The following is a 24,476-nucleotide window of genomic DNA, read 5'->3' as shown; positions in this document are numbered from 1 at the left end:
ATGCTTGACACTGTAAAGTTAGGACATGCACCTGTTGATCCTTTCATGTTATCTTCTTTATTGGTCTCAGTAAAACTATTTCTGTGACTGAGAGCTATTATATGAAAAAATGCGGTGTTTTTCTTGTTTTCAGATAAAATACTTAAGTTCTCAATTCTCCAAATATCTGTGGACCAGAATAACTGTGTATTTCAGTAGCATATTTTCGGTGAATCACTACATCTTTAAATAGAATTCTAGCTAAAAACAATAGTACATGAACAGATCCTGCTAAATTACAGTTAAATTTATGATTTTCAGTTCTTAATTGAAATTCAGATTTGGAATACTGGTCTTGAGAGCCATGAAAAATGACTTGGCAATTCCCCTGCTTTTGAATATGTCTTCTATAATAGGCTTATAAACGCCATTTTCAACACTGTTTTCTACAAAAGTATTGCAGTAGTATCTTATGTTACTGCCTAATCCAAGCTACCTGTACTGAGACAACTGACAGGTAAATAAATTTTTTGTCAGAAAAACTGCTAAATATTTGAATGGAAAGAGGTTAAAAATTCTACCTTCTAAGACATATACTGGTAGAGTATTTTTCCATTGTGATATGTAACTCTGTAAATGCCAGAAGCATGTAAATTTCAAATTATTTGGGACAAATCTGATTTATTAGCCATCTGTAGGAATAACTACCGTGACATGGCTCTGACTATAGGCTGTATAATCCTACCATCCATAATCACGTAATGGTTATGATCATAGTCTCAAAAGGCAGAGTACAAGAAGAAAATAAATAACTGTGTTTTAAGGAGTTTCTAGGTTGCATATCATCCCAAAGAATTGAATATTTGTACTTAATAAGGACCATGAAATCAACCCTCTTTACTTAATCTTCACAAAAGTCCTTGTGAAGTAGGTTATTGTTTTATGAATAGGGAAAACTAGGAAAAAAGTTGATAGTTTGGTAGGAAGATGGCTGAGACTGGCAGGAATTCCCTGTTACTCAGTCCTGGGCTCATATCTCTCAGTTATTTTTTTTCTCCTGCATAAGATAGGGCTGTTTCTGTGCTTACGGACTGTGTTTGGGAGTCGTGTCATTGGGACTGGACATGATGATATCTATCATTTCTATAAAATGTATCTGTAGCAGCTGTGCACACAAAGCGTATCGTCTTCCCAAAAATTGAAAATGAAGGTGCAATATAATCCAAACAATATTTAAGTCTTCTGGAAGATTCCTTTGTAGACCAGGAGACATTAATTTATATAGTGGCAAATGGTATAAAAATATCTTTGTGAAAATACTGTGTTTCTGTGATATATCAGGGTTGTATCGTTGCCAGCAGAGACTTGTATAACAATGTAAATGGCTTTTTAAGTGTTTGTTTCCATCCAGGGCTCTTTCAGGCCAGGCACTTCCCAATCTCATTGTTTCTTTGTTCTAGCGGATGTACAAAGCACTGAGTGTTTTGTTTTCTGGACCAGAGAGATTAGATAAAGTCTGAATTTCTGAACTTCACCTTCTAGGCACGCAACTCTTTTCTTTGCTAATGCACCTTAGAAGACAGATTACCCAGGACAGTATAAGCGCTTCTAAAAATGTATGTGTCTTCTTTTGTAGAATTTGGCAAATAATGCAGATTAGAATGTTGATTACTTTTGCAAGACTAAAGAGCAGTCAACCTTATCCTAGCTTTGTCAGAGAGAGAGTTAAACTTCTTGCCATGACTGTTCTCTTGATATCAGTCAAATTAAAACTTTTTCAGCTGGCTGTGCGTCTGACCATATATAGCGCTGGAATTTATTTCTGACTCCCAAAGTTTGACCTTTCTGATTAGAACAATTGCCTTCAAGGAACAAGATTATACCCCCACTATTCATTCTTGCCAACATAATAGTCTTTAGTGGCTTAGTATATATTATAGGTGGAGTTGGTGGTCAAGCCTATTGTTAACATTTCCTGACACTTTTCATTAAAACCTCCTGTTGCAGTTGCTGTAATTGGGTGAAATTTTAACTATTTGGCTTGAAGTTTGATGTGCTTGGTCTTTGACTTGAGTTTTAATCCCCGCCCGCCCCCCCCCCCCCCCCCCCCCCCCCCGATTTAAACAGACTTAGTTTGGCCTTTAAGAAAGAGGTCAAAAAAAGAAGATATTTATTTTTGTTTATTGATTTTGTTGATATAAATTTCATCTCTCTTTCTGAAGAGCACTAGCATCTCTGTAGTCCAAAGCAAGAATCTGAATTTAAGCAGGGACCTGGCTTCAAGGGGATGCACTATTTTTCACAGAGTCGTAGAATGATTGAGGTTGGAAGGGACCTCTGGAGGTCATCTGGTCCAAGCCCCCCTGCTCAATCAGGGCCACCTAGACCTGGTTGCCCAGGAACATGTCCGGACAGCTTTTGAATGTCTCTAAGGAAGGACATTCTCCCTTAAAATTCCTAATATACTTGGTTGACAGAGCATATCAGCAGAACCTGGCAGCAGTGTGTTCTCAGCAGAGCTCTGCAATAAGCTGTTAAACCCTCTGCACCATCCAGGGTTTGAAGAAAAAGAAGCTTAAAGGCTACTAGCCCCATGATACTCTTACTGCTGTATTTGTAGGGCAGGGTAGGGGTAGGTTCGACTTTGTCCTTTTAGCCTTTACAGTGCAGTTTGTAATTATGTCGTCTCACATTCTTTCTCCTGCCTTGTTCAGGAAACCAGACAGCAATGATGGCACTGGAAATACAGCTTTATTCTGTGTTTAAGGCAGTGTTTATAGGGAGACGTTAATTCTCTACCTGGATGCACCCTGTCTGATGCTAGGCAAGAGTAGCACAGAGTGTACTCACGTGAAAGCCAAATGTAGTTGTTAAATTGTTGGGAAACCTTTATTCTTTAACTCCCCGACATGTGAATGTTTGATTTGGCTGCTTTGGGTTGTTTTATGATACCTTTTTAATATGCAATTGCCTAACCTTATTGGGATATATAAATGTCAATACTTTAGTACATCAACTTGTAACACATTTCTTTTGATTTACATGAAGTCTTGTGAATGATGAAATACACCTGGAGAATACAAGCAACCAGAGTGAGTTGTTTTGGTCAATGTTTGCCATCCCTTTAGTGTATTGTATTTTACAGGTGATTTTACTTGAGAGCTCCTTAATAAACACCATAATGAATGTTGAGAGTTTCTCAGAGAAATAGTCCCAATTAAATATAGTTCCTAAAAGTTTATCCAACGTACTATTTGGGTTTTTTTTTAAGTTGTATGAACAATACTACAGCAGAGCAGAAGCGTATTCTATCAGAATCTGTTTGAAGTGGTTGAAGTTAATACTAAAAGCAAAGGATTGTTGCCCCTAAAATTGTGTAAATGCTCATGCCCATTAGTGATAAAGTGTTTAGCATGAGTGCTAGGAAATGAAAGCCACTGGTACCATTGTATCTATAAAGCAACTTTACACTGAGGCATGGAGTGTGATTTGCTGGGTTTGCATGTTTGCTGTTTCTTATTAAAGTTGTTACAGTTTTACTATCAGCAGATTTCTGAACTTGTTACATACATCTACAACTAGAAGTATTTTCCTACATGTGTGTGGTGTTTGTGTGCGAGAGTGAGTGTGTACACATATGCACAAGTAACATTTCTGAATTCTGCAGGACTCCGGACATGTTTCAGTGATACGATGTTTATAAATAGAAAGACAAAGGCTTTTCGAAAAGTATTGAGCATGATGATGATAAAGGAGAGTTCAGAAAGTTTTTTGTGCTGCTGTCTAAAACATCAGACAGTCCCGGTGCAAAAATCACTAGTTTATGTTTTCTGTTATTTTTTTTTTGTTGTTGTCTTTTTTTTTTTTTTTTTTTTTTTTTTTAACTACAGATCCTTTACCACCACCTCGAGTTGAAATTAATAAGGAAAAAGCTACACTTACAAGCTTGCAGGTTCAGTGGGATCGTTCCCCAGGAAAGGTGGACTTGTATAACCTAGTATTATTTGATCATGAAAATAAAAAGATACAAGAAGTCTCTGTACCAGGAAGTATTTCAAAAACAGAATACACATTTTCTAGTCTCATCCCTGGGAATAAATACAACGTTGTCCTCAGCGCAGCTGCTGGAAATAAGACTACCCCAGAACTTCACACAAGTGGATCTACTGGTAGGAGTTCTTTTACTGTAGTTCATCTAAATAAAACCATTTAACAGTGTTTTGCGGTTCTGCATTTTGAAATTAACAAATATATCTAACTCTTCTACCTGGTGAGATATATTATATGTAAGTTTGTATTGATTATAAGTAGAAATAAACAAAGCATGAATCTCTGACTAACATAAAAGAGAGTTTTTTGCTAAGAATGGAATTTTTTTTAATGTTTCTATGAAGTATTTGGACATAAATTTGGTGTTGGGTTTTCACTAACCCTAAAGAAACTCAACATATTTCAAAAGTAAATCTGTTTAAAATTGCTGAAATTGTGGCGATAACCATTAGGCCTTAAGCATGTGGGGTTTGTTCCAACAGTGCCATCCCCTGTGAAAAATATTCAGGTCACCGTCAAGACAGACACTATCCATGCTTCATGGTCTCCTGGCTCTGGCCACGTGGATTCTTACAGGCTGGTGGTAACGGATAATCATGTCCCAGTTCATGAGATTCACCAAGAAGATCCTCTGACTTCCTACAGTTTTTCAGGACTTACAGCAGGCCACCTGTATAACCTCTCTATCATAACCCAGGCTGCAGGACTGGAGAGCAGCAGTTCTCAAACAGTCAGGACAGGTATGATTTCAGAATTTGTCACAACAGAACAAGAAGCTAAGGCCATAATCTAATAATATTACAGTAGATTTTTCAGAATAATAAATGATTCATGTTCCAAGTGTATATTCCCAGACTTCAGTGGCTGAATTACCCTTGGCAGGTGTTTCTCTCCAAAGGCTATAGAGAAAGTTAGAGACACCATACGCTTATTTAGCTCCTGAAGTTAGCACTGCAGCAAAGTTAGTGGCTAAATCAGCTTGTAGGGTGTCTGCAGTGAGCTTAGCTGCACTGCTTAATGTAGGCAGCTCCATTAAACGTGAAGTTAGGTATTAACAATCTGAGCCTAGGTGCCCTGGTATCATCTTCCATCTGTGAAACAGGTTCATCTAGCTCCTGTACAAACTTCTTCAGTGAACAGAGGCAGTGTGTAGTCTGCTTATTTTACAGTACTGAAGACAGTTTAACTCCATGATTCTTACTTAGCTGAATGGGAGATGTAGAGCTTGTGAGTTTTGCAAAAAAATATTTTCTGTGATTTTTTTTTTTGATTGCAAAATAGCTCCAGTTCTGAAAAGGAAGTGGGAAAAAAATGTAGAGCAGGTTAAGAACTTTAAAATTGAATGGGTTTTGGGGTTTTTTTTTTGTTTGTTTGTTTTTATTTTTTACAGAGAAATACTGATTCACAGAAACAGAGTTTTAGAAATTTTTTTTTGGGGGGGGAGGTTCTTCAGGGTAGAGTTCTGTGGTCATACAGAGGAAGATAAGATGACATCCTACTAGACTTCAATGGTTAAAACACTCATGTAAACAAAACCAGGGTCATGCAGTTGCTTTCCTAATTTCTAGGAAACATGAGGTGCAGTTTCTCCTACAGAAATCTCACCATGTAAACATAATTTAATATCAAGTGAACAATATTGTGGTGTCTAGGGCACATAGATGACTGCTGTTGTCACCTGGCACTGGTTGTTCTGGGGATTATATTCTTGCTTAATTTTATTTCTTTAGAATTTTTTATTTCTTCCTGTTGTGGGGTGCAAAAACTTTAAATCTCACAGGTTTTCTCAGGGTGTAGAAGCACTTCATCTGGCTTGCAGTGAGGTCCTCCATTTCAGTACCCAGCATGCCCAGAGCCTGAGAAATTAAGATACTGGGGGTGGCTATGCTTTTCTTTTGGTAGAGCATTTGAATAAAGGCGTTTGATTCCAATCCCTTCTACACTGGTGTAGATCAGGCATAGCTTCAATGATGCTGTAGGATTTACCAAAATGCACGCAGACGTCTCTGTTCTTAGGAGCATGTACCTGGTCTGTTTTATAGTGAACATGACTAGTGTGAATGCAGACATAGCTAACAAATTTTGTATTCTGTGAAACAAGAGTGGGCATTGTGAGAGGTGTCACTCTCAGCAGTAGAATATCTTAAACAGGGCTGGGTTCGGTTTCACTGTAACCAGAATTTGCCCTTTCACTGTTCAGGCACAATCATTCATACTCCATCTGACATAACTATTCAAAAGCAGAACTTAAGTATTGTAGTTTGGAGGCAGCAGGTCGTACACATTCTCTGCTGGAAATATTTTATTCTTTTTCTTATTTTCTATTTTTAGCCCCAGCCGAAGTCTTAGATTTGACGGTGACTAACGATGACAGCTTAGATGCTTTAAAAGTTCAGTGGAGAAGACCTTCAGGAAACCTCAATTTCTATAATATCACTCTGTCTCATCTTGGATCAGTTAAAGAAGTCAAAACTCTACAACCACCGGTTACAGAGACTCACTTTGACAAGCTAACTCCAGGACGTCTTTATCAGGTTACTGCCCGCACAATCAGTGGTGAATTGTTTACTGATCGGATGGCAACTGGCAGAACATGTAAGTCTTTCGCTTCAGTAAGAACATTGTAACCAATGCTATTTTTGCCTACACTGGCCTTGTAGAAAATCATTGTAGGAGACAAAATTATTTGGATTTCAGGGAAAATAAGATAAAGAGCACAATATTGTTCCAGGAGTACCCTTTCCTGACTCTCTGGCAACAGTTAATCTGGCAGCCAAACCCACCTTCAGCATAGCTTGGGAGCAGGAAACAATAATGCATTTTGGACCTTATAGTTGTGTGAATCTCTTACAAAACTGTTCCACACCACTACACTTCTGACCAACTTTGTTATCTTGAATTCAACTCAGCATAGTATATAAAATGTATTATATCACGGGGAAGTCTGCTTGTATCAAATTGTTAACAGATTTTTAAGTAATTTTGAAAGGTCTAATATTACCTCTTGCTCCAAATACAAATCTACAAATAGGAAAAGATTAGGTCTTGGCTTTCTTTAGTACCAACAGCATGGATTAAGGAAGGCGTGTGGCAGCCTGGGTAGAGCTGGGTTATGATTTTTTTAATCTTCTTTTAGAAGTATAATTTTCTTTCACATATCTCTGGCATGATTCTCACACAGCGTTGCTGGTCACAGAGCCATGTCATCTTCTCCACACCAGCCTAGCCCAGGCAGAATTTAGATAGGAAAAAATATCTAAGTGGGTGAAGAATACATATATAAATTGTTAGTAGACTCAAAGCCAAGAAATATAAAATGTGTGTGTGAGAGAGAGAGCAGAGTATCTATTTTAGAGAATATTTATCATCTACAACTAAACTTGTGAAAGGCACATCCTTGACATATCTAGCTGCTACCCTGTTCTCATGCAGACTGGAAGAGACCTGAGAAGCCTTTCAGGTCCAAGAAGGACAAAGCTGGACTGGTTATATGCATGTCTTTTTTTGTTTGTCTAGCCTACCATTAAAGATCTTAAAAGATTCCCATTTCTGTCTGAAGGGAGAGCTTCAGGCCCTCACTCAAACCACTGACCCTCAGATCTGTGACCTAGACCCAGTACTTTCAAAGCTGAGGATGTAGAAGTCCCATTTCCAAGGATGCTGATCATGTGCAGTTCCTTCCCTTGACTTTTCCATAGGTACCAAGAGTTTTGAAAACAGAGTCACTTCAGCAGAAGCTTTGTGGCCTAAAGATCCATTTGTAGGTCCAGGCAGTCAGGTCTACAGGTACTGAACAGGTTTAATTCTTAGGATCCCTCTGTAACTCACAGAGAGAGCTGGGTGCCAAGACTATAATCCACATCACTGTGTGTTGAGAGGGTGCCAAACCAGCAGCAGAAGCTGCTGAGAAGTGTTATGGTAAGGAATATGGACATTTCAGGGACTGAAACTTACGCCATAAGGGTGTAATGATGTCCAGCCAGGCTGACAAGGCTGAACTTTATCTGTTGTGATGTAAGTACACCCATGCTTCCTAAGAAAACAGTGTGCTTAGATCCACTCTCTCAGCAATTCAGACATATCTCCCATATTCACTGGCGTGTGGGAGATCTAGGTTTGACACCCAGCTATGCCTGTGGGAAGTGACACTGGCAATTATTTTGTGGTGCTAGTAGAAATCTCTCAGTCCTTTACTGAGCAATTAAGCTAAGCCAGAGAAAACACGAGAGCATGATTCTAGCCTTGCAGTTTACAGCTAATACTTGTTGATGGTCTCAGGGCTCCAATGCTGATCTCTGAGGATCTTAACACTAAGTTATAGGTATCCTAACCTAAGTATCTGCATCTGTCTTCCAGTCTCCGTTTGTTGTGGTTAATATTTAATTATTCCATGAAAATCACAAGAGCTTCAGTGGTCCAGTGTGACTTGCAGCAGTAGGGCAGGAAGGCTGAGCATGTAAATTCGGGACCCTTGAAGTGGAGGACGGGACAGAGTGGAGGGTTTAACGGACCTCTGAAACTTGGTGCCTTACAGCTCAGAGGGACTAGGATATACAAGGTCTTTACACAAGAAGCCATCAGAATTTGCATTTCTGCTGCTGAGAACAGAATTTGGCCCATAGCAAAGGAAGCTTTGGCCATAGCTTTGAATAATTGATTGACAGTTTCTAGATGAACTTAAGTCCAGGAAAAAACTGGGAAGCTAACTGAAAACTGCAAGATGATCTGAGAAGTCCATGGTGGAGATTTTTCCTGCACCAAGAAGGGTTCCCCATTTCTGGTGTCAGAAACCGACAGTGAGTGGTTTGGGTGGGGAAGAGTAAAAATTGTCTTTAAAATGAATGCCAACCTTTGTAACAAGATACGCCACATTGCTCTATCTGATCCAAGTATTTCTAGAAAAAGCTATGCTGCGAGGCAGGTTTTGCCAGTGCTCAGTTGCACCTTACCAGAAATAACCCACTTGAGAATTACTCCCTCAATCTCTCTGTTTCAGTTCCCCACAAAGTTTCTGAGCTGAGAGCCGGTGGTGGTGGCTGGCCGCGGTCCCTGCGAGTGAACTGGCTGCCCCCTGCGGGAGACTGGGAGAGGTACCACCTGCTCCTGTGGAACCGCTCGGCCCTGGTGCTCAACACCACCCTCGAGAAGGACACCACGGAGTACCTCATCCACGACGTGGGCCTCATCCCGGGGAGGCAGTACAGCGTGGATGTCATTGTGGAGAGTGGGGATTTGCAGAGCAAGACTAGCTGCACAGGGAGAACAGGTCAGTGTGCTGATCTGGGAAGTGTGAAAGTGCAAAATGCTCCGCAGGGCTTTGTGGACAATAAAAAAGAATACTTGAGAATCCACAGATGAACTTCGCTATTAATACAGTAAAAAGGAGCTCCCTTGTAAACAACAGAAATAATTATTTTTAGTGGTGTCTGTGAACACTTTCAGGGTTATTTTTGTGGTAAATGTTTTCTTAGTGAAAGTTTTGGAAATTATATCACCACTCTTCATGACTGAGACATTACACTACATGTACAACGTTTCACTGTTATGTTTTGTAATAGATTGTAGATCCTCGATACAGTTCTTCAAAAGAGCAATATAGATCTTCCTGTATTCATCAGTATTTTTGGTGGCAAGCTGGTTTCCTTGCCAACCTGTATAAAGAATATCAATGATGTTAAACAAAACTGGCTGAGGTATATGTTAGTGTGGCTGTTCCATAACATCCCAGTTCTTGTTCTTGTGCTCCAGAAAGAAAATGGGATTAGTCTGTTCAAGTCAGCCTTTCCAAAGGAAATCCATATACACTGCAGGGACATGAGTAGAATTCTTCTGCAGCATGTTAGTCAAAGCCACGTCTGATTGCTTCAAGCTTAAAAAATAATTGCAACATAACTGTTAATGTTTCTGCTCCATAAATGCAAAATAAGTGCAATTCAGAGGAAAAGAAGACTTGGATGAGGAGTATCAGGCAAGGCTCCAGCCTGAGCCTTATCTCACTGAAAAATGTGAGAGAAGATAGGGCTACTCCTCACCTTTTCTTGTGCTCACCTTTCCTGCTACACACTTACCTGTCATTCCTGTAGGGCTTGATTTTACTAATTTTGTGCAATGACAAGACCAGTAGAAGCTACAGAACCGAAACTTTCTCTAACTTCTAGCCAACTTGATCAGAGCGAGTCACATTCTCTTCTTGCTTACTTTGATATACGTAACAAATAAGTTAATTTCTTATGGTGTTGCTTTTAATTGACACAACTAAGCAATTAGAACATGGTCCAATAAATAATATCCAGCAGTGGGTGTTTCACAACTGTGTTTGACCCACAGTCAGGTACATAATGTACCTGTTAAGAAGCATAGGTATTGGGCCCTATTCTGACTTAATTTTCTCTTACTTAAACCCACAATCTTCGAAAGTTGTGTTTCAATGTAATAGGGACAAAATCAGATCAGGGCACTACATCAGGTAACAGATGCCCTCTGTGTGCATACATGCGCACACACACACACACAGGCACACACACAGAAATTCACTGATCAGATTCTTTCTTTTATACCACTGTAAGTTTGGATTGTCTCCCAACTTGACTGAGATACGAACCAGTGCAAAATCAATGTCACTGATCCTGTAATTTGCATTCTTGTTTGTTATAGCTAAATTGGCGTAGGTCTGGTTTATGGTACAAATGTTTTATATCCCTGTCTAGCACCCACAGTTCAAGAGGAAGCTCACTGTCTTTACAGCATTTCCATTCGTACTAAAATATAAATCCTGACATAAGTCTAAACATAAGCATTACAGCCATAATGTATTGCTGAAGTCTGCTGCTACAGCCCTTTATTGGAAGAGTAGTACAAATACTAGATATTAATAATATAGATAATAATAGTATTATCTATAATAGTACAAATACCAGAAGACTGGCTTCTTAGAGATAGGTAAAGAATCTCCTCTTGATTACAAATAGTCTGTTGCTGTCCCATTTCTGTCTTATGGAACATATTCTTTACAGCAGCTTGAGCTATAGCATGTGTGTTCGCTACAAAGTCCTGTTCTCATGATATTTGTGTACTTTTACAGCTCCAGAGCCTGTTCTCCATCTCCGTGTGAAGCATGCTAATGAATCTTCACTTAGTGTCATGTGGATGACACCTGTTGCAGAATGGGACAGCTATGTGGTTTCACTGGGAGACAGGGATCTTACTGTCATAAAAAAAGGACTTGCAAAAGAAGCTAAGGAATTCACTTTCACTGACTTGGTACCTGGAAGAAAATACACAGTTACCATCACTACCATTAGTGGGATTTTAAGTAACTGGACTTCAGTGGAAGGAAGAACAGGTATCGTCTTGTCAGACTATTTTAATCTTTACTTCTGTTAACCTTTAACAACCTTCTTTGCGTTTTAGTGACCTGAATGAACTCAGTTTCTAAATCTCAAAAGTTTTGAATTTACGTTTGTTTCCTCAATAGAAATGTTATGTTTCTGAGTCTCTTATTTCTGCCTGTCAGTTATCTTGCAATATTTATTTAAGGTTTTGGGGAAATGGGTATGTAATTCCTGGCAAAACGGTTTCCTGAAATATTATGTCAGGTCTGATCAATCTACATTAGCACGATATTCCACATAAGAAGAAAACTTTTCACTGGGTATCTTTAGGGAGGTCATTTCCTTCGTTCAAAGCATTCATCATCTGGAGGAAAAAAAAACACCATCATACAGGAAAACATTGCTTTAGGGGGAACATTCCAAGGTTGACAGACACAAAACATATGTGACCTTGAAAATGCGTTTTCAATCTCTCTGCTCTTCTGATTCCAGAATCTATCTGTCACTTAGGATGACTGTGACACAAGGAAGGTCCCATTCCCACCCCCTGCAGGGTGCTAATTTTGTGCACGTGTGCAAGTTTTAAACCATATGTGTTGCTTTACTCTGTTTGGATTATGCATTCTCCAGTGCAAGCAAAGTCCTAAAATGTAGCTCTGGTCTGGCACAGCACAGGGAAAAACAAGCTGCTGGTGTATGAATCTAATCATGGCTATGGCTTGATAGTGGTCTGTCCTTACATGTTGTGACTCCTTCCAAGGCCTGAAAAATTTGACTTACACTTTCATTTCTCTGCTATGTGATTAGATAGCTGGGATTTCATTTCCTTCTGCCTTATGCCCCTTTAGAAGGCCTATTCAGGTATAAAGTTTGCAGTGTCCCACTTCACTAGTATGAACCAATACTTGAAAATACATCAGGCAGGGATAGTGTGTTAACATGACATTCAGTGATGAAGACTGAATATCAATTAATTTGAATGTAGGTCTTAATAAGCATTCTAAACCCCTGAATCTTCTTTGCAGTAGGACGGCTTACTAGGCTTGTAAAATACTGTTGTAATATGACAGAAGTAGGTCTTAGATGCATCCCAGGTTGGTCATCTTTAGCACAGAAATGTGGCACTTCATTGTCTTGCTGGAGCTTACTGTGTCATGACAGCATTATCAAACATGTGGGATTTTTGATTCAGTTTTTTATCAACATGACATTTTTTCAGCTATGTGCCTAATTTTCTACCTTTCTTAAATGATTGCAAATTCAGTACTATGTATGCAAAAAGGCTGATATAAAACGAGATGGAACTTGCAACTGCATTTGGTAAAGTTAGTGTTCTTTATTTCAGTTGTGCTTGGTTGTGTAAGCAGAAATACTTAGAAAGAAGTAACTGTATTTCCTTACTTTGACCAAATGCTGTCAAATTAAAGAAAAAAATATTTTGGGTAAAATTTGTGCTAGATATTACATGCCTTTTTGTTCTTTCTTTTTCCTTTTTAATCTGGCTAAGTTCACCAGCTTATACTTAGAGAAATGTTCCGTTTGCTTAACAATTAATTCATCTTTTGATGCCAGAAAAGTTAGTATCCTGCAGATCTTCTGACATAAAATTAAAACCAAAACCATCCATCTCAGTTACCCTCAAAATTAAAGGGTCTGACACTTTGCTGATGTGTAATGACTATGCCTGAGGTATTCATCAAACTAGTTTGCCATTCAATAGGAATGAGAGACAATGAATAGGAGAGGAAAGGGAGAAAGTCACAGACTCTATTTGAAATAGTCATCAAAAAAACCAACTGATTTCCTAAATTGATGGCTCTTGTTTAATGATATTTATGAAATGCTATCTCCTCCAGTTCCCTGATCTTGAATCATTTTAGCCTGAGAAAAGCTGTACTAAAGCCTGAACGACCTTTCTGTGCCTTAGATAGTTTCCCATAGACCACATCCCATCAGACAGGAAGCAGTCCACAGTTAGATTATTTTTAGCCCTGTTGAGTCTGGCTGCAAATTGGAATGTTCTTTTGATGCACTTCCTCAGTGTGACTAAACTTGGGTTATTTGGGGGATTTTGTTTTGGTTTATTTTGTTTCTCCCCAGTAACATTATGACAATTTTCTTTGCAGTGCCAGCCCAAGTGACTGGTCTGACCGTGGCAAGTCAGGGATCAACCAACAGCTTGTTCACCAACTGGACAAGAGCACTGGGAGATGTAGACTCATACCAAGTGCTACTGATTCACGAGAATGTTGTCATTAAAAATGAGACTGTTCCCAGTGAAACCAACAGATACCACTTCTATCCCCTGAAACCTGGAGGACTCTATTCAGTTGTTGTCACCACTGTCAGTGGTGGGATATCTTCAAGGCAAACGATCGCAGAGGGGAGGACAGGTAAAAAGGAAAATACTCCATCATGTCTTTTGTCAGTTCCTAAAAAGCTGAATTTATTAAAGGGAATGGTTTTATGATTAAGCCACTGCACTGAGAATTCAGAAACACAGGAATTTCAGCCATATAATTCCTGTATATGACCACAGACATACTGTGGATCCAGATTCATATTAATGTATCTTTGGGGAGCTAACAGCTCTGCCTGCAGGAGGAACTCTGTAGAGCAGGATCACTCTGAGTGAAGACAAAAATATGCCCTGAGAGGGCTGTACAGCTGTGGTGGGTGAATCACTCCTTTGGAAGGGACTTTCTAGTTCCATTGACTAGATGGCAGCCTAGGGTGATTGGGTGCAAATTAGCTGCCTAAAGGTGGTGGGATGAATTTGTGTCTCAGTCTCTCATGACACATTCTTTTTTCCAATCCAATATTAAAGGATGTCCACCAGAGCTAATTACTTACTATGAAGCCCTTCTATACTGTATAGGACAGGATGTACTATTGTGTCAAAATCTGTAAGTTTAATGACTCATGAAATGTAATACCAGTCCTTTGGATATTTAGATAGGTGAAACTGCCCTGTGCTGTCAATTTTTCCCTCTTTTATGTAAATCTGGCAAAGGCTGGGCATTCTGCAATTGGCTCCAATGTTCTTCTTGAAAACAACTCCTCTCAGTTTAAAAAAAAAAAACAAACCAAAAACACCAATTGGAGAAGAATAACGTTAAAAGGCTTAAAGTACATAAACATATTTGGTAAAATCTAGGGGGTTTGACTCTGACAGCTGCTGGCCAGCCCCTCTTCTGAGATAAATCAGTTTAGTTTATCAGAGTCCGGTGAAAATGTGGCAGCTCATTATGATTAAGGTAATCATGATAATTCTGATGATAGTTTTGTACTTGAGTGATGATGGTCCTGGCAATGTGAAACCTTTGAGCTCACTTTGCTGGCCTGAAAAAAAACTTGCATTCATGTTTTGGCCACTAGGCGTCAGAGAACTCATTGTAAATGAAACATATTCTGCTATGGGCCTGAACTTCATACAAGCCTCAGTAGTTTTTGCTATTACTGCTGAACGGCAATTTGAGAGGGTAACTCATCTTCTGGGATTTTAGAAGTGCTGGAGTCAGGTCACCAAAGACAATTTCCTTCACTGTATCCAAAAAAGCAGATGAGTACTGCTGAGTGGGAGTCAGTGCAGAGCTTCTCGGGACTCCCAGACTGCTTATTTTGCGGAGTGGCATTCCAGGCATTCTCACAACAGGAATTGGCTAGTTAAAGCTCTTCTGGTTTTTCCTTTTTGTTGCACAGTTCCTTCCAGCGTGACTGGAGTAACAGTAAATAACTCAGGTCGCAGTGACTACCTCAGTGTTTCTTGGCTGCCAGCTTCTGGAGATGTAGACAGTTATTTGGTAACGCTCTCTCACGATGACCAGATTGTTCAGACTCTCACCATTTCCAAATCCTTCAGTGAATGCTCCTTCAGCAGCCTCACTCCTGGGACGCTTTACAATGTGATGATAACCACAAAGAGTGGGAAGTATGAAAATTATTCCTTCAGCCAGGAACGAACAGGTAAAGAGAGCCTCTGAGTAAATCCAGTCACCATAACTACTTGCTATAGCTGTTATCAATGATCTATCTACATCTGACTAAACTAGGATGGAGTAAGAGTTGGAGGGTCAAACCATAAAATTACAGCTTTACAGGCTTAGTTTTATTCTTATGCCCCTACTGCTGCTTTATGTCATACAAAGTTACTTTAGCATGAGTAAAAGTCATGGATCAGTCCTTGTAAGTGAGCAGAAATCATGTATCAGTTTTGGCTCAAATGCATTGTCCCCTCTACTTAACCCCTCTGCTTGGGTCTTCAAGTATATCCCACAGAGCATCCCCAAAAAAGTTATTCAAACACTGAAAGAATGGGATAGGATAGGCTAACTACTAAAATATTAGTAAGGTGTGACATAGATTAGTAACACCCATGTCTATTGGTTTTTGTCACATAACACACGTCTGTGGTTTTGGTTGTGCAATATTCAAGGAGATTTTTACAGGAATAGAGAAATTTCAGAGAAGCGTGACAGTAACGATGGAAAACTTTTTAGAACTTCCTCGAAAATTGAAAAGGCTGAGACTTTTCACTGGGTAAACCAGTAGAATAAAAGAATGACAGTAATGGGTGTTAAAACGACAAAGAGTATCAAGTTAGTGCAGTTTTAGTCTTCTCTTTATGTTTAAGTGAAAATCCAAGGGACAGGCATTTGTATGAGGAGAAGCAAAATCAGGATTAATGTGAACCTTTGGAACTCACTGCTGTAAGCAAAACTGACCAAGTTCCAAAAGACCAAAAATTGGAAAGACAAACCATTGTCATATGATGTAAAGCAGCGTGGAAACTGCAGTTACTATTTTAGAGGGTAGAGTATTGCTTAAATCCACATTGTGGTCTTTTTGCAACTTCCTCAGAAAAGTCTGGTAATTACCACAAGTATAGTCTACTGCCACAGCTCCTGTTACTTCAGGAAGTTACCGCTTTCTGAATCTTTAATTGTATTTTTTCTTTCAGTCCCTTCAAGTGTTCAGGGACTTACTGTCAGCAATTCAGCCAGAAGTGACTACTTGAAGGTGTCCTGGTTACACGCCTCTGGATATTTTGATAATTATGAAGTGATCATCAAGAACAACAATGATTTCATCCAAACAAAAAGTGTCCCAAAGGATGAAAATGAATGTGTGTTCACTAATCTGGTCCCAGGGAGGCAGTACAGTGTCACGGTCAGCACAAAGAGTGGGAAATACGAAACTAGTGAAAGGGTCTATGGAAGAACAAGTAAGTAAACACCCTGGAAACATCCTGAGACACTCCAGGATTTTTTTCTATTTACCATACTTAGGCTCAAAGATCTCATATGATTTTAACATAGAATACTTAGTGTGAATCTTTGAATGTTTGTCGTTCCAAATATGGAAAGCAGAATTTGTTTATGACCAGTGTTTAAGTTAAAGATGTATAGAAATTAAAAGAAGAGACTTGTGCTGTGAAATTGGAAAGCAAATCCTGAAACGTGGAAAACTGAAAAACAGATTTCCCCATAAGCTTAGTATTAATGCTTAAACTGTGCCAGAATGTACAAGATAGTTTTTTCTGGTCGTGGAAATGTATAAGAAAGAAGATAGACTAGACCTCACTCTACTCAAATTACCCAAAGAATTGGAGTTGGAGAACGTGGGGCAAAGATGGTAAGGTGGCTAGTTGTGAGCCAGCAGGAATTTGGATGCAATCCGCCTGTCTTCACCTGTCACTACATGTAAGTTAATGAGTCATGCTAAGAAACCGAGTTTTTTAACACAGATGTAGCACTGGACAAAAATAACTGACCTGTGTCTGGCAGGAGTTGGGAACTGCGCATGTGATGTTGCATCATGTAGATTGCCTCAGGTGTCCCATAGTTCCGGTCTGTTTGCACTTCATTTGTTGGTACATGCAGATCCTGCTCAATTTTTGTTGGCTATGCAAACTCCTTGCAAGCTCTGTTGTTGTTTGTTCATTATTTTTATGCTGATAAATTGTGGACTTTCTGTTTTGAAATGGGACCTTCCAGTGTTAGATATGGTACAAACCACAAACAGCAACCCTTGCAAATAAGTGCAGTCTACTGCTTTTCCTAGGGAACTGAATGAAAAGTTTTAGCTCAGGAGCATGGCTTCAGAGCTATTATCTTCTTGCTGTGACCTGGTAATAAGTACTGAGAAGTTTCCTGTCTGTCTTCTCATCTCTTCAGTGCCAGAGTCAGTGAAGGAACTGACTCTTAGTAATAGGAGCACAGAAGATCTGCAGGTAACTTGGTTAAAGGCTGAAGGGGATGTTGATAAATATGAGATTCAGCTCCTCTTCAATGATATGAAGATCTTCCCACCCATTTTCCTTGGGAACACCGTTGAGGAGTATTGGTTCACAGCTCTGACTCCAGGACGTCTATACAAAATTCTTGTCTTGACCATCAGTGGAGATGCACAACGTGCTACTTTCATAGAAGGCCTGACAAGTAAGAAATAATGTGGTATTTAAAATGTGTTGAGGCTTCTCTAGAGGAAAGAATGAGTCACAGAAAATCAAGGGTGAGCCACAATCTTATTTGAGCTCCTGTAACACTGACAGGACATAAAGACAGCAGATCTCATTGAAAATCACACTGGTACTTCAGCCAACTTGATCTGCACTTAATAAACAAATGTCACAGTTACCAATATCTGATTGTTGGCTGATAATCTGATTTGTTGCATAGGAATGGTAATGAAATGTTAGCGTTTGGGTTTTTGTTATTCCCATTGTCGTGGTTTAGCCCCATCCAGCAACTATACCATGCAGCTGCTCTCTTACTCCCTACCCCCTCATCACCCCCAAGAGACGGGGAAGACAATCATGAAAAAGGTGAAACTCAAGAGTTGAGATAAGAACAACTTAATAATTGAAATTAAATAATAATAATAATAACAACAACAACAGTTGTAATGAAAAGGAGGGAGAAGGAGAGAGGAATAAAATCCAAAGAGAAGGAGGGAAAAAATAATCCAAGTGATGCACAATACAATTGCTCACTACCCACTGACTGATCAATGTCCAGACAGTCCCCAGGCAGTGGTTGGCTGGCCATGGCAAACTCCCCCCAGTTTATATACTTAGAATAATGTTCTGTGGTAGGGAATCTCTCTTTGGCCAGTTCAGATCAGCTGTCCTGGCTGTGTCCCCTCCCCATTTCTTGTACCCCTCCAGCCCTCTCGTGGCAGGGCCTGAGAAACTGAATAGTCCTTGACTTAGTATAAACATCACCCAGCAACAACTTCAAACATCATTGCATTATTAACACTTTTCTCTCACCAAACCCAAAACACAGCACTGCACCAGCTACTAAGAGGAACATAAACTCTATCCTGGCTGAAACCAGGACACCTATGTATGCCAGTTGTTTGTTTAGTATCTCTAGGTAAATCACTTAAGCTATTTTACACCTCTACCCACCTGAAATGAATGGGTGAGATTATAACTGCAAAACAGCTAACTAATTTAAGTCTAAATAAAGAGATTTGATTTTCTGAGATGTTTCTAAAGTATTATTTGGAGAAGAAGGAGGTTTTCCAGATAAACGAACATACAATTTTTTTCCATTTCATTTATATTTTCTTTACTTTTGTTCCTGTAAACATAGACTTGCTTTTCTAAAATGGCACAATCCTACACAAATGTCTTCAGCTTTACTTGTGTTTACCTATGACTGAAATTACTTGTACCTGTAAATGCTCTTTGCCCTTTGAATCGTTTGCTGTGGCTATAAAAAAGTAGGAATTGAAAAAGTCTGAATCAAACAGGAAACTTGTGAGCAGGTGCCTTTGTGTTCCCTTTTTTTCAGTTCCAAGTGTGGTCAGAAACATTCATGTGTCACCTAATGGCATGACAAACAGCCTGAAAGTGAGCTGGACTCCTGGAGGTGGAGATGTTGATTCCTACACAGTGACTATATTTCAGCAAAACCATCAGCTTGATTCCCAGAGTGTCTCTAAACATGTCTCTGAGCACACGTTTCACAAGTTGGAAGCTGGGGAGCAGTACCAGGTGGTGGTGCAATCTAACAGTGGCACCTTGCACAACAGCTTAGCAGCTTTTGGGAGAACAAGTACGTTTCTTTTGAGACAAGGAGCAAGTTGCATTATGTATTCCCAGAAGCTGACCCTTATGTAATGTTTATGAACACACCATTGGGTATGGGGACACCCAGGCGCACGAGAAGGTTTCATCTCAAAGAGCATTTGAGTCCTTACACTTGCAGACACTTAGTCTTGGGTCTGTTAATACCAGTGAGATCTGGCACATCAGTAGCTCTACCTGGGTGAATGTGTGTCAAATTCAAGTCCCCAGCCCAAAATGTGCCTTCACAGGATGCATGCAGTTCCATTCCTCCCGAGTCCTATGCCTGTACCCATCTGACAAATACATCTGCAGGGTTCCCTGTAGTCAGATACTGTGTTCTAGCAGAACCCGTTGCATGGTCAAGGCTTGTTTAACTATGTATTGCCCCAATATACTGTGTGTGGGAACACACAAAACAGTGGAACACCTTGTTTTTAATCCATTCTCTCTCTTTAGCACCTGCATGCATTTGCTCTGGCCTTGACTTTTGTGCAACAGCTGCTGGCTAACATTTTATGTTCTGTGCCACTATTTTGCACCAATTTACCACTTCTTTATTTTTCAGTTCTTTTTCACATGCCTGCCTTAACTGTTTCAGTCAGTTCATCTCACTCTTCTCTCTCTTCATGGTAATTTGTATGTATCTATTGCTTCTCTATGCCCAGTTCAGATATCCGTGATGCTCTGTAACCTCACCTGATTGTATTTATATCTAGGAACCATTTGCCTGAGTAAATATATGCACAGACATTCCTTTTCCCATAGTAAACATGCAAATGTATGAAGATATTTTCTATTAATTACTCTGTTCACAGTTGTGTATTGAATGGTCCATATTTCTCCTGGTAACATCTTGCCTTTAATTGTTGTTTCCAGTTCCAGCCTCTGTCCAGGAATTATTAGCACGTCATGCTTACAGCAGTCATTCCTTGTTAGTAACCTGGCAGAAAGCTCCTGGTGTAGCTGAAAGATACGACATTCTGCTCTTGAATGAGCAAGGAATCCTCCTGAGCAACAAATCAGAGCCAGCTACTGCCAAACAGCACAAATTTGAAGATTTATTGGCTGGCAAGAAGTATAAAATACAAGTTTTCACAGTCAGTGGCGGGCTCTTCAGTAAGCGAGCAGAAACTGTTGGCCGAACAGGTAATTAGAACGTAAAATCATAGAATAGTTTAGGTTGCAAAAGACTTCTAATATCATTGAGTCCAACCATTAACCCAGGAATGCCAAGTCCACCACTAAACCATCTCAATTTATTTATAGTTCCCTTAGTCAGATATCATTAATACAGGTCTCATCTGTATATCTTGATTCTGGAAATATCCTAGTAGGAACACATTCCAGATGTGTTTTATCTGATATGTGCTTGGTATGTGAATCTGAAATTTTTTAGGATAATAATGTGGCCATGGTTCAGAGTAAGGATATTAAACCAAAGTGCTGAATGCTTTCCTCAGTCTGTTATAGAATTACCCGAATGCTTTATTGTCATCAAGTTTTTAATTCACAGTCTCAAGGCTCTTAGCACAGGATTTGATGTGAATGCACACCTCTAAACCTAAAGCCGAGCCTTGCAGTCTTTACTCAGTTAAAGCTTCTTGTAGAAGCTAATGGAGAGTTTTGTGTGAGCACAGGCTGGAGAACCAGGTCTGCTGGGAAATACGAACATTGTATTGAAGAGACTCAGAAGCACTTGATAAATTCGTTCCCCTTGCTTCTGAAAGTTGCTGTTGACAGTACTTAGCTACTTGTGGCTTAATTGAATGTGTTCCAGCCATGGGTTGTTACTTTATTAAAAGTTCGGCTTAGTAGCTAGACACTTTGATATTTACTCTTGCATTTATCCTTCTTTTCAGTTCCAGCAGCTGTTACAAATCTGAAGGTCACAGAGAACACTACTGACCGACTGTCCTTCAGCTGGACCACCTCGCAAGGGGAGCTTGATTCGTATGACATCTTCCTATACAACCCAGACAAGTCCCTTCATGACAGGATTTCAGGAGAGCAGCACCTCCAGCAGTGTTCATTCCAGAACTTGCGGCAAGGCAGGATGTATCGAATGGTGATTGTTACCCACAGCGGAGACCTCACTAATGAGTCATCTGTCTTTGGGAGAACAGGCAAGAACCTATAAGAAAACCACCTGTCTCCTCTGTGTTGCTTATGGTGCTCGTGGGAGACACCAGTGATCTGGTCTGAGTCTGATGCTCATGCTGGATTACAGCAACTATTAGAAATATCAAAATTGGCTCTTACACAGAAAAAGAATTAAGCAAATAAGAAGGTAAATTCTGAATGATGTCTTTACAACAGAAGAAGTGAAGCAAAGACCTTTACAATAGTTCCCAGGTACTCAGGTCAGGAGAAGGATGTCCAAATACATGCTGCTTAAGTCTTAAAGGAAAACAGCTGTCTCCCACCGTAAAAGCAATATTGGTCTGTGAGTGGAAAAGACAAAAAAGCAAAGCAGGTAGGGTTAATTGGTAGACAATCTACCAATGAAATAAAACTTGTTTCACTTGGAGAGCTTTGCCTGCAGCTCTGTGTTTGTTCAGCCACATGTGGGAAGCAGTTTCCTAAGCAGCTCTAGCAGCCCCAACATTATGAAAATTTATCCTTTAGGCACCATATAGTAACCCCGTTGTAAGACTGCCTCTGGACAGCAGTGCACTTTCTTCAGCTACCTCAGAATTGGATGTTTCCAGACGCTGACCAGGAAAAAGCTGCTTAACATTTGGAAAACTATTATAAACATTTCAGCCTCTTTTTGGGGACAGTGACAGTTCAAAATAAGAAAGGAAACTGTTGAGATATACTTCCTGATACCTCCTGGCTTTTTGGCCACCTGTGATAGCTGTCTAGTTTATTACACAGCTTTCATTAACAGGATAAGGTTCAAGTCTGCTTGATTTTGTTGCTTCTCCTCACCCTAAGGATGTTCTACATAAAGTAATAGTCGTCGTCTTTTTTCAGTACCAGCCCCAGTTGTTGGCCTCAAGGCATCCAACCGAAACATGACAGACAGTCTGTGGTTCACCTGGAGTCCAGCAGCAGGAGATGTTGACTTCTATGAGCTGAATCTTTACAACCCAAATGGGTCACAGAAAGAAACATGGCACAGGAAAGACCTGAAAGAATGGCATTTCCAGGGGCTAGTTCCAGGCAGAAAGTACACGCTGCTTGTGGTGACTCACAGTGGTGATCTGACCAACACAGCAAATGCTGAAGGAAGAACAGGTAAAAGATGCGAAAGCTTTGGGATTTTCGTTTAGTCCCATGTGTCAAAATTCATATTAGTTCCCAACAGACTTACTCTGAGGGAGGATTTATTGTAAGAGTCACTGAAAGTGTAAAGATAAAGGATATTCTTAAGCATGTTAAACCATTGCAGTGGGATTTTGTTCAGCACTGGTTTTCTTTCAAAGACTCAGGAATATGTCTGTGAAAGTCACCACCATCAGCACAGATGCAGTAATTGGCTCTGTACATGGGATAATATAAAGCACTTCGTAATGCATGAAGAAATTAATGCATGTTTCATCTTATTTGTTTTTTGTAAAAATTTGTTAATAATATCTTTTTTTTTTTTTCCCTGTCCCCTCACCCTTTCTGTGTAGCACCCAGCCCTCCTAACACTGTATCGTTTACTGATGTTACCAACACTTCTTTATCAATCACTTGGCTGGGTCCTCCCGACTGGACAGATTATGATGATTTTGAGTTGCAGTGGCTTCCAAAAGATCACCTCACAGTATTCAATCCCTACAGCAGCAGCAAATCTAAAGTACGTATCATCTATGGCCTGCGACCAGGAAGATTCTATGAGTTCAATGTTAGAACTGTCAGTGGTGACAGCTGGAAGACATACAGTCAGTCACAGTCTGCAAGTGTGAGAACGAGTAAGTAAGATTTCCATTGCCCACTAACACTTAGCTGGAGAAGATGCAAAACTGTTAAATCTTATCAATTCCTTTCACAGTCAGTAATTTTCATTAATAAATTCATGAATTAAAGCAATAAATTCAGCTAGATTTTAAGTTCTTTCTGTATGCAAGGTCAACTGTTTAAAGATTGAAAATGGACTGACATTTACAATCTTCACATCCAGTGTGGGGCAGTTTGGTTGCAGAGCCTAAATCAGTCAGTTTCAGGGGTAAAATTAGGCTGAACATCCACACTTCTTTGACAGTAGGATACTGAAATAATCAAAATGTTTCTGAATCATCAGACAGGAAGGATGAATGAAACCCTGCTGTACTAGATTTGAAACTGTAATCAGAGTGTTTCACTTCTCTGCGTTTCTGTCCATGTCTGTGGATCCACATCATCTCTAGCTGTCTCTAGCAACCTCAGTTAGCAGGCTGATTTGAAAAAGTGACCTGGAACTGTAAAAATAACTGAGCCTCAGCAAACCCTCATGTCACTTGGGGTAGGATTCAGCTCCAAATCGACATATGTGTTTAGTAAGCTGAATAGCTCTTTAGTCTTCATTCAGCGTACTGATTAAAATGAGAGCATATCTACCTCTTTCACCTGTATTTTTTCACTTAAGTGTAGATGTCGCCAACTGAAAGTAAAATCCTATCTCTGTTACGTGTCACGCATTATAAATGGTGCTCCAATATTACATGGATAGAGCATACTTCTGTAGTATGTTTTAGTAATATGGACACACCACATGCTACCCAGGAAACCAGATCAATCATGAGATGACAGATACTGTTGACCACATGTAACTTCCAAATAAGTTGTAACAGTTCTAGAAATCCATTGCTGTGCATTGTTGTTTTTGTTAAGACTTCAGCAAGTAGTTTTGTTTGTTTTCATGATTAATTACCGAAGCTTCACAGCCCTGCTGAAGCTGATGTCACTATCAGGTGGGTAAAATGAGTTAGACAGCGTTGCCTAATAATCAGGCAGTGCACACTTGCAGGAGAAGTGGGAATTCTGGCTCCCAGCCAGATGCAGAATCTAGGGGCTGTAGGGTGAGCAGAGTGTGTGATGCCTGTCCCTTTTCCCACTGAGCTTCAACT

The 24,476-nt window shown here is 39.7% G+C and overlaps 1 protein-coding gene across 4 annotated transcripts in view; it reads left to right on the top strand.

Moving 5' to 3' along the window:
- Positions 1–24,476, top strand: part of PTPRB (protein tyrosine phosphatase receptor type B) — a 78,645-nt gene that overhangs the window by 19,477 nt on the left and 34,692 nt on the right. For all 4 annotated transcript variants that reach the window (XM_080392675.1, XM_080392674.1, XM_080392673.1 and 1 more), the window contains 14 exons: positions 3,870–4,148; positions 4,512–4,769; positions 6,361–6,624; positions 9,026–9,295; positions 11,111–11,371; positions 13,487–13,753; positions 15,063–15,326; positions 16,321–16,584; positions 17,537–17,800; positions 19,163–19,426; positions 20,317–20,586; positions 21,300–21,563; positions 22,417–22,680; positions 23,061–23,342. In XM_080392675.1, the coding sequence (XP_080248801.1) occupies positions 3,870–4,148; positions 4,512–4,769; positions 6,361–6,624; positions 9,026–9,295; positions 11,111–11,371; positions 13,487–13,753; positions 15,063–15,326; positions 16,321–16,584; positions 17,537–17,800; positions 19,163–19,426; positions 20,317–20,586; positions 21,300–21,563; positions 22,417–22,680; positions 23,061–23,342 (3,735 nt within the window). The remainder of the gene's footprint in view (positions 1–3,869; positions 4,149–4,511; positions 4,770–6,360; positions 6,625–9,025; positions 9,296–11,110; positions 11,372–13,486; positions 13,754–15,062; positions 15,327–16,320; positions 16,585–17,536; positions 17,801–19,162; positions 19,427–20,316; positions 20,587–21,299; positions 21,564–22,416; positions 22,681–23,060; positions 23,343–24,476) is intronic.

This window comes from Falco punctatus (assembly GCF_963210335.1).
Source record: "Falco punctatus genome assembly, chromosome: 6".
Classification (NCBI taxonomy): Eukaryota; Metazoa; Chordata; class Aves; order Falconiformes; family Falconidae; genus Falco; species Falco punctatus.
The sequence above is the reverse complement of the archived record's forward strand: the minus strand, read 5'-3'. Positions and strand labels throughout refer to the sequence as shown.